Source organism: Tupaia chinensis, unplaced genomic scaffold (assembly GCF_000334495.1).
Source record: "Tupaia chinensis unplaced genomic scaffold, TupChi_1.0 Scaffold000063_1, whole genome shotgun sequence".
In the NCBI taxonomy this organism is placed as follows: Eukaryota; Metazoa; Chordata; class Mammalia; order Scandentia; family Tupaiidae; genus Tupaia; species Tupaia belangeri.
In genome coordinates this window covers 995,228-1,005,170 of record NW_006159521.1, presented here as the reverse complement: position 1 = coordinate 1,005,170, position 9,943 = coordinate 995,228, and the positions used below count along the sequence as shown (strand labels likewise).

General features: G+C 43.7%; 1 protein-coding gene across 2 annotated transcripts in view; it reads left to right on the top strand.

Annotated features, from left to right (window-relative positions):
• ZNF609 (zinc finger protein 609) overlaps positions 1-9,943 on the top strand; it is a 278,967-nt gene that overhangs the window by 41,491 nt on the left and 227,533 nt on the right. For both annotated transcript variants that reach the window (XM_014593219.2, XM_014593217.2), the window contains one exon: positions 74-947. In XM_014593219.2, the coding sequence (XP_014448705.1) occupies positions 201-947 (747 nt within the window). In that variant the 5' untranslated portion in view covers positions 74-200. Of the gene's footprint in view, positions 1-73; positions 948-9,943 lie in introns of those variants that run through there.

Below are 9,943 nucleotides of genomic sequence, written 5' to 3'. Positions count from 1 at the left end.
TGGGAGTTTATTTCAGGCTGTCTCCTTGCCTGTATTGTTACCTCTAACAGCTTTTTAAATTTTCTTTTTCCAGCAATGATGTTGTCCACTGGGCATGTACTGACCAATGTGGCAGGTCTGAGAACATAGCTGACGCTGAAAATAGTAAAGCTGGGGGCAAGGAAGAGCCTTGAATCTTGAGGTGGGACGTTGACTCTAAGATGTCCTTGAGCAGTGGAGCCTCCGGAGGGAAAGGAGTGGATGCAAACCCGGTTGAGACATACGACAGTGGGGATGAATGGGACATTGGAGTAGGGAATCTCATCATTGACCTGGACGCCGATCTGGAAAAGGCCCAGCAGAAACTGGAAATGTCAGGCTCAAAGGAGGTGGGGATACCGGCTCCCAATGCCGTGGCCACACTACCAGACAACATCAAGTTTGTGACCCCAGTGCCAGGTCCTCAAGGGAAGGAAGGCAAATCAAAATCCAAAAGGAATAAGAGTGGCAAAGACACTAGCAAACCCACTCCAGGGACTTCCTTGTTCACTCCAAGTGAGGGGGCAGCTAGCAAGAAAGAGGTGCAGGGGCGCTCAGGAGATGGTGCCAATGCAGGAGGCCTGGTTGCTGCTATTGCTCCCAAGGGCTCAGAGAAGGCGGCTAAGGCATCTCGCAGTATAGCCGGCTCCAAAAAGGAAAAGGAGAACAGCTCGTCTAAGAGCAAGAAGGAGAGAAGCGAAGGAGTGGGGACTTGTTCAGAAAAGGATTCTGGGGTCCTCCAACCAGTTCCTTTAGGAGGACGGGGTGGTCAGTATGATGGAAGTGCAGGGGTGGATACAGGAGCTGTGGAGCCGCTTGGGAGTATAGCTATTGAGCCTGGGGCAGCGCTGAACCCTTTGGGAGCTAAACCGGAGCCAGAGGAAGGGGAGAATGAGTGTCGCCCGCTAAAGAAAGTCAAGTCTGAAAAGGTAAGAGGTGGCCAGATCTGGCTGCCCACTGCCAGTCAGAACCGCCCTGGACTAACTGCTAAATGCTATGTGCACTCTGTGGGAGGCTCATTAGTTTGTGGGTAATGACCAATTACAAGGTCAGAGCAGCTGGTAATGATAATGTGGTTTTGTTCCAAATTAGAGAATTCCCTGCAGACTCATTTATAGCAAGCCTGGACATTTTGGAACAGGGTGTCTATTTTGGGGGGCAGCTACTTGGTGGAAAGAATTTTCCTTGTCAGAGTTGAGACCCTTCCACCTTATCATTGTCTTATTTCACACACTTGTTGCTAGAGGCTGTCATCAAACCTTTATGTGGTTCCCAACTTGACTGGTATTTTTTTTTTTTTTTTTTAGGTTTTGGCTAAAGGGTATGTGTGCTCACCAGACAGACAGAGAGAGAGACAGACAGAAAGCGAGAAATAATCCCCCGGGGGGATGGCCACGCCCCAGTCCCTTCTCCTCCATTCTTCTCTCGGGATCTTGGTCACTCACACACACACGCCCGGTGTGAGTTTAAGCCACCGGGTTCGGGACTTGAACCACGGTCGACTACATGGGAGTCCAGTGACATAGCCATTACACTAACTGTTGGTCCCCCAACTTGACTGGTATTTCATCATCAGAATCATAATAGTTGATAAACATAATAAGCTTTTGACTACGTGTATAGGTCGAGTGCTGTGCTTAGTGGGATAAATGATGCTGCTGGGTCTCTGGAAGAACAAAGGGATAAGTTTCATATTATATCTATCGAGCATTCTGTTGGTGTCTACCACAGAGCAAAGGGGTAGTTTGGGGACAGAAAAATGGGCAGGGGTATTGAGTGTTTTATGAGTACTTAGTCAGGCTTATGAGTTCGTATTGTGGGTGTAAAAGTTTGGCCTAGAAAGAGATTCTTTGGCCACTAAAGGTATAGTTCTTTGCCAGGTGTCTCCTGCAACTATTGGGAATCAGTCTCCTGGTGGTTTAATAGCTGCCAAACAGTATAATGTTACCTTGCCTTCTGCTTGACTTGAAAGGACAGGTGCCTGCAGCCCCAGGAGGAGTTAGAACTGAGTCCCTCCTCTGGGAAGGTGATCTTAGTTCATGTCTCAGGAAATGGAACTTGCAGGGCTGGAGCACAGTAGGTGTGAGTCTAAGGTCAGCTCAGGCTGCCTTAACTTAAGCAGCTTACGATTTCCTACCACGGGGCTGGCCTGGTGATGAGTTTTTCATTGGCTCTTGATTTTCTGCTTTGCGCTCTGCTCACCCTGTGCTTTCAGCTTATCCCAGCAGATGCAGCATAAATTGATTTCTCTGTAATTACATCAGCTGCAGCAGGGAATACCTATTTCCATATGTAAGTGTTAATAAATAAAGACTAGATGTGTATGTTTGGGTGGTGATGCCCTCTTAGTGTCTGGATTCCAGAGGTAACTTGCGCTTTCTTTGTTATAGGTATTTTAGTATTCGCCTCTGGCGTATCTGCAGCTCGTAGCAACATCTGGGCTTCTCCTGTATCAGGGCTATGGATTTGTTCCACTAATAACACAGTGGCTCTTGCCCTTTTACCAGTGGCAGCTGTGAGAGAAGCTGCCTATGTTTAGGTGGCAGATGCTATAGTCCACCTCAGCAGAGTCAAGTTCCAGCTGGTTACTGGCATGGCTTATCCTGCACTGGCTGTGATTTGCCATTTTCTCTGGGGTGCAGATGGATAATACTATTTTAAAGAGGCCTAGGAGTACCAGGAGTTCTTGCTTCTGTTCCAGGCCCATTAGACTATTCCCTACATCTGGCTTCAGGAAACTCTTGCCATATAGCCATGTTCATAATCATTGCTCTTCCTGTGCTGAAAAGCATTTCTGAAGATGGCCTTCATTTTCCTTTCTGTTGCAGTCTTCTAAGCCCAGTAGTAGTCTGTGCATGAAAGGATTAATGTTGCATAGCTTCATATTGGATTTAAGTCTCAATGTCTATGATTGTCTCTAACAGAGAAGCAAATGGAATACATTTTCTCTCATATAGGTGCAGGGAATGTCTGGGTGGCTGCCCTTTAGATTATAATTCGACTGAAAGATGCAGTACATTCAGCTAAGAATATACCTTGATGCCAGGGAGTTTTGCCTCTTACTAATATAGCTGTGCTCTAAGCCTCGCCTTCCAGGGAGCCTGTGAGACCAAAACAGTGAAATGAGAGAAAGATGGAACAGGGACTGTTTCAGTTTCTTCAGCTGGAAGGAAGATAAAATTGGTGGGAAGTACTTTAAGAAGCAGAAAATCTGCTGTGTAGTGTGACATTACCATAGGCAAGAACTTGCTTTCTCAGTTCTTTCCCCTGTTCTCTCAACCCTTTTGGAGAGTCTCATTCTGGAGGTGTCTTTTCCATATTGCCTTTGGCCATTGAAATAAATAATTACTTAAATAAATGTTTGGAAGTTGCTAGGAGACGAAAACATACTGTAAGGAGAGAGCATTTCTGGAATAGGAGGAGGGGAAGAGACAAGTTAAAGAAACAAAATAGGAACTTTGCAGTGGAGCAGCTTTTTAAAAACAAGAATCCCAGGTTTGGGGCACATTAGGTGCTCAGTCAGTGTTTCATGATTACTGTTACTTTGAAAATCTCTTTTAAGATTTTCTCTCTGAAATATGGGTTTGCCTCTGGCCTAACGAGTTTGGAATGTTCCTTTTATGTAGGGACAACCAACAGAACCAAAACAGCAAAACAGATGTTTGATGGTATGCTCTAGGAAGTGCATACTCTAGACTGGGAACTGTCATGAAGAGGGAAATTCTATAGAATGTGGAAAAGTATTTCGAATGGAATCTTTCTCCATCTTGGAAATAGGAAAGAAGATAATGGAGTCTAGGACAATGTAGAATTGTCATATGTCGACTACTAGCTAATAAGGGAGATTTGAATATTCAAATGATCTAGCCCTCCCCCTCCCAGCCTTCCCTCTCTTCAATGTATAGGTGTTCAGGAAATTTGCCAAGGAAATTTTCTGTCAACTCAGGATGTGGATTTCTCTTCATGGAATCCCACTTTTGCTCCAGCACACACTCACCTCTCTGTCCGGTAGAGCTCACTGTGCTGTTTCCCAGAGTGCTAGGAGAGACCAGAGATGACTCTTACCAACTGCTGCTGCCCTGAATTGTTACTGAACACTCCTGCCTCTTACTTCCTGCCAGCTGAAGAGATGGGGGAGGGAATGTTGAGGAATAAACAAGACAGAGCCTTCTGGCTCCTGCCTGTTCCCTTGCCTTAGGTTTGATTGATAGGTTGTTAGGGATGGAAGGGGAGGTAGGGAGGAGGGAGGATGCCTGTCTGAGTGTCCTGAGCCTAGTGCTTGTGTCGCCATTCTGACAGGCAAGAAAAAAGGAATTTATAAACCACAGATGGCAGTGATCTATCTGTGCTGACTGTCAGGGCGAGCAGTCTGAGGTGAGGCTCTTTTTTTTTTGAATCATAAAGTAACCAGTAGGCTCTAGTTAGTGGTTAAGGGATCTAGAGGTTTGCAACCAGAAGCTCCCTTTAGCCTGTCTTAGGTCCTGCTTTTGATCTTGCAAGGTAGGAACACTGCACTGTTTTTGTGTCAGCTTCTGCTTTTAGAATGCTGCATATACTTAACACTTCCCGCATTAGTTTAGGACACAAAGAAAATGATAAGTGTGCTCTTTACTCTTTCGCCTTGTGATCATGCTGGCTATCATATCCCGTGTTCGAATAGCATCTCCCTTTGCCCTTGGTTTTGTATTCCTGCCCTCGTTTTTGCCTTCCAGCTCAGTTCTCTGTGTTGCAATTCCTCATTGCCCAACCAAGGTCAGGTCTCTTTGATGCCTTCTGATCTGAGGCTTTTTCTCTTAACGCCTTCCTGCTTCACTAGCTGTTCTTTCTCAGCTATTGATGGCTGAGCAGTCAGTTCTGCTTCCTGAAGCCAAATGCCCTCAAGCATTTTCCTTCATGGAAAAAAATAAAAAAAGAAGTTGATATTTATGTGGGACAGAGTTGCATTCTCTTAACTACAAGCTTAATTCACTATTTTTGTTGTTGTTGTTGTTCAGCAGCTCTGTTTTCCTTCTGGGTGTTGAAATTCAAGAAGGGCCTGGGAAAGATTATCTTATAGAAGAGGAAACCGAGACCAAGGAGGTCATGTGACTTGCCCAGGCGCTCACAGATAGTCAGTGGCACTAGACTAGTCAGGTTTCAGGACACCAGATTCTTAGGGCATGTTGTTACTCTGGGAATCTTTTTTTTTTTTTTTTTTTTTTTTAAAGAGAGATTTTCTTGCTATGGGGCTTGTGCGTTCGCCAGAAAGAACAGAGAGACAGAAAATGAGAAATTATCCCCCAGAGGGGATGGCCATGCCGCAGTCCTTCTCCTCCATTCTCCTCTTGGGATTTTGGGCACACATGCACATACACCCAGCATTAGTTTTAAGCCACTTGGTCAAGGACTCGAACCATGGTCAACTTCGTGGGAGTCTAGCAACATAACCATTATACCATCCACTGGTCCCTACTTTGGGAGTCTTAACAAATCATTAAGATCTCTCCATGAGGGATCCTTCATTTTCCTACATTAACAGCCACCTTAGAAACATTAGATAAAAATACTCAGATACTCCAAAACTGCTTTGTTTTTCATTGTGACTTTAAGGTTGTAAACATTGGGGCCAGTAGGTGGTGTGGTGGTTAGGGCATTGGACTTCCACATGACTGACTGTGGTTTGAATCCCAGATCTGGTGGCTTGGTTTCTCACTTTGTCTCTCTCTCTCTCTCTGTTTCCCTCTGGTCAAGTTAATAAAAAAAAACATGAAGAATAATAACAAATCAAATAAAATAAGTAAATCTTTTTTCCTTTTTTTTTTAAAGAATTACTTTATTCAACTATTTTTAAATTTATTTTAATTTGACCAGAGGAGGGGAGAAAGAAAGAGAGAGAGAAAGTGAGAAAGCAAGCCTCCAGGTTCAGGACTCAAACCACAGTTAGCTATGTAGGAGCCTAGCATCCCTAACCACTTTACCACCTGTTGGTCCAAATAAATCTTTTAAAAATGGTTGTAAACACTGAATAAACAAAGGAACTTTGAGTTTAGGGTTCTCAGGTAAGGTGTTAATGTTTGCAAAGAGTAATCATTTACAGCTGATGCTAATCCTCTTTTGTTAAAAATAAAGGGGGAAAGTTACTTTTATGAATTACTACTTTAAGAAGGACTCCACTTCTTAAGGTATCTGTGTGTGCATGTGTGTGTGTTTTGGGGGCAGTTCTGGAATATTTCATTCAGCTAACTTTTCACTATAACCGTTGAGGCATTGCTAGTTTCTTCTTTATTTGGCAATTACAGGTAAGAAAAAGAACCCAACTTGGACACATTACTGATAGGCAACAGATCTTCAAATGTACCATGGATATTATTAAGCATTTTGTAAAGAGAATACTATTGGATTTCATTACCACCTCTCATTCATTCAGCACATTAAATGAATGTGTTTCAGATTCCAGGTACTGTACTTGGTGCTGGGTATACATACACTGCTGAATAAAACAGAGATGGTCCTTGCTCTTGGAAGAGATTACAGTTTGTCATCTAGAGCAAAGTTCCTGAAAGTATATCCCGTAAAATCACTTGAATGTCAAAAATGCAGGTTCTTGGACCCTACTTAAGACCTGTGAAATAAATTTTAGAGGTAAGAGCCCAGACTTCCTAAACACTCTAAATACTTGATATATACATTAAAGTTTGAGAACCTGGGACCAGCAGTTAGTGTAATGGCTATGTTGCTGGACTCCCATGTAGTCGACCGCAGTTTGAGTCCTGGACCCGGTAACTCAAACTCATGCCAGATGCGTGTGCGTGCGTGCCCAAGATCCCCAGAGGAGAATGGAGGAGAAGGGACTGCAGCGTGGCCATCCCCCCTGGGGGGTGGTTTCTCGCTTTCTGTCTCTCTGTCTGTCTCTTTCTGGCGAATGCACATGCCCTATAGCAAAAATCTCTCCCCCCCAAATAAGTTTGAGAACCTTCATAAATTTTTTTATTTTAAGACAGGCATTGGGAACCACATCTTATTTAAAACACAAGCCTTCTAAACTTAAATTTCACATCATCTCTTACGTTTAACTTAATAGTTAAGAGTATAAACTCGAACCTGACTACCAGTTTATATCCAAGATCACTCACTTACTAACTGAGTGATCTAAGTTACTCTACTGCTCTACCTTAGTTTTCTCACCTGCAAAATGAGGAAAATATAGTAACTGCATAAGGTTATTGTGAAACTAAATGAGTTAATTTATATAAAACACTTAGAATGGTGCCTGGCACATAGGAAGCATTCAATAAACTTTCAGAAAAAAGAAAAACGATCTGAGTCCATATATGTCTCTGTCTGCCCTGGGCGGTAATGGACTGCAATGGAAGAGCATTCCGCTACACACAAAGCCCAATGTGTAGAGAAACACGTTGGCCAAGACTGTCAGTACTATGCTCAGAAGTTCCAGATCTGACTTGGGAAATTTACATGCAGGTGATGTGTTCTGAAGACCCTGATATTTATAGCTAGAGGGGGACAAGAGACCAAAAATTGGCTTTGAAAGATATTGAAGTGGCTTGTTGAATTTCAGAATTTGTGTGAATTACATTTCCTTTCTGGCCGTGTCCCCGGTGTGGGATTGGGTGTGTTGGATGAATGTCACTGTGGGTCTGCCAGCATTTGCAATCTCAGGGATGCTGGAATAGCACTAAGTGTTTTTGTTTCTACATAAGAGTGCATGGAAAATCCAGGTCCTAGACCTTAATCTTCCTCTCCCAGTGTGAACTTGAATTTTTGCCATTTGGGTATAAGAGCTTTTACCAGCAGAGCTCATCCAGGGAGGCAGCAGGGCTCGGTCTTTCAGGCTGGAGGTGGCAGTAACACACACAGCTGAGATCTTGCCACTGCTGGCTGTCTGAGCCCTCCTCTCTGTGGTTTTCACTCTTCAAGCCATGCTTGAGTAACCCGCCTCCAGAGCTGCTGACAGGGCCGTGTTCAGAGGCCTTGGAAATTACACTGTTCATTTCCTTATCATCCCCTGACCTGCAGTGCAGAGCCTTCTGGTGCAGGAACAAGGCAGAAAAAATCCAGACGGCTCCCAGCCAGCATGTGTCAAGAGCTACAAAGAAGGAAATTGGACTTGCTCACTTAAAAACCATGGGGTTAGGCTTTGATTTCTGGTTCCTGCAGAGAGTTATTTGTGTGTGAGAGCATGTTCTTTCTCTGTGTATATGTATAGAATGAGTCTGTGCATAGCAAAGCTGTAGAGGAGGAGCATCTGAAAGTAGAAAGCAGAGGAAGATAGCTTTTCTCTGCAGTTAATTTCCCAGTTGTGCCATTGGGATAGCCCTGGAAGCATTAGCATCAGGAAGGTGCCAGACCATATTAATATTTTAAAATATATATCTCTTGGTACAGTTTAGTCATGGTTGAAATCACCCACAGAAGAAGCATCCCTGGCTGGCTGAGGAGACATTTTTTAACAAATCCTATTTCCTGAAGGTGTTCATCTTAGGTGACATTGACATGATCAATATTTAAAGCTACCTAAGAAAGTATAGACTTTGGGTTAGTCTTGGGTAAGAAGAATAGCTCTTTTGTTCTGTTTCTTTTTTCTTTTTTTTTTTTTGGAGAGGTCTTTGCTATAGGGTGCGTGCGCTCGCCAGACAGAGAGACAGAAAGCGAGAAATCACCCACTGGGGGGATGGCCACGCCACAATCCCTTCTCCTCCGTTCTCCTCTCAGGATCTTGGGCACGCACAGACACGCGCCCAGCGTGAGTTTTAAGCCACCCGTTCCAGGAAGCGAACTGCGGTCGACTACATGGGAGTCCAGTGACATAGCCATTACGCTAACTGCTGGTCCCAAGAAGAATAGCTCTTTTGACATGGGAGATAGTATGACAGAAGGGAGACAAAAAAGAGGCAGAAAATGTTTATATCATTTTAGAAATGATCAGAGTATAGGGTAGAAATGCTAATATATTTTAAGAACCTGTCTTCATTTTTGGGGTAGTAGGTATTACAAAACAATATACTTTCTAGGTCATGTCTTGTGTCCTAGGAGGCCCAAAGGAAAGACTTTCAGGCTGAGGAAGTGAGATGGGTGTGGTAAAGAGGTTTGAGGAGAGTTTGCCAGTATTTTGTCCTTAATTTTCCTTTTCAGAATCTCAACTGTCTTAATGTCACTGGTGCCATAGTAGTCTTTGTGATTTGGAAAATAAGAGAAATCCTTCAGCTTTCAGACCCTAGAGGTGTTCTTAAAACCTAAATGTCGGGACCAGCACATGGCGTAATGGTTATGTCATTGGACTCCCACATAGTTGACTGCTGTTCGAGTCCCAGACCTGGCAACTTAAAATTATGCTGGGCACATGTGTGTGCATACCCAAACTTCCAAGAGGAGAATAGGAGAGAAGGGATTGCAGTGTGGCCATCTCCCCTGGAGGGTGATTTCTTACTTTCTCTCTTTCTGTGTCTCTGGCAAGTGCATGCTCCCTGTAGCAAAAATCTCTCTTAAAAAAAAATCTGAGTGTCGTAGAGCCAGCAGGTAGTGTGGTGCTTAAGACACTGGATTCCTATAAGTTCCAGTCCTGAGCTTGGTGGCTTGAAAAATCACGCCAGGCACATACATGTGTGTGCATGCCCAAGATTACAGGGAAGAATGAAGAAGGGATTATGGTGTGGCCATCCGCCCAGGGAATGATTTCTCACTTTGCCTCTCACTGTCTTTTCTCTCTCTCCAGCAAGTACATGCATACTATGACAAAAACCTTAACAAAAGAAGAAAAGAAAGGAAAAAACTAAGTGTCTTTCTTGTTGAAAAGTACTCTGTAGAAATGTTTTCACATGAGGTGATAGCAAATGTGAAAGTAAAGAACGTCCCTTTCCTTATAAAACAGTAGGCCCTGCACCAGCAGCAGCAGCAGCAGCAGCAATTAAGAAGGGTTAAAACTTTTGAG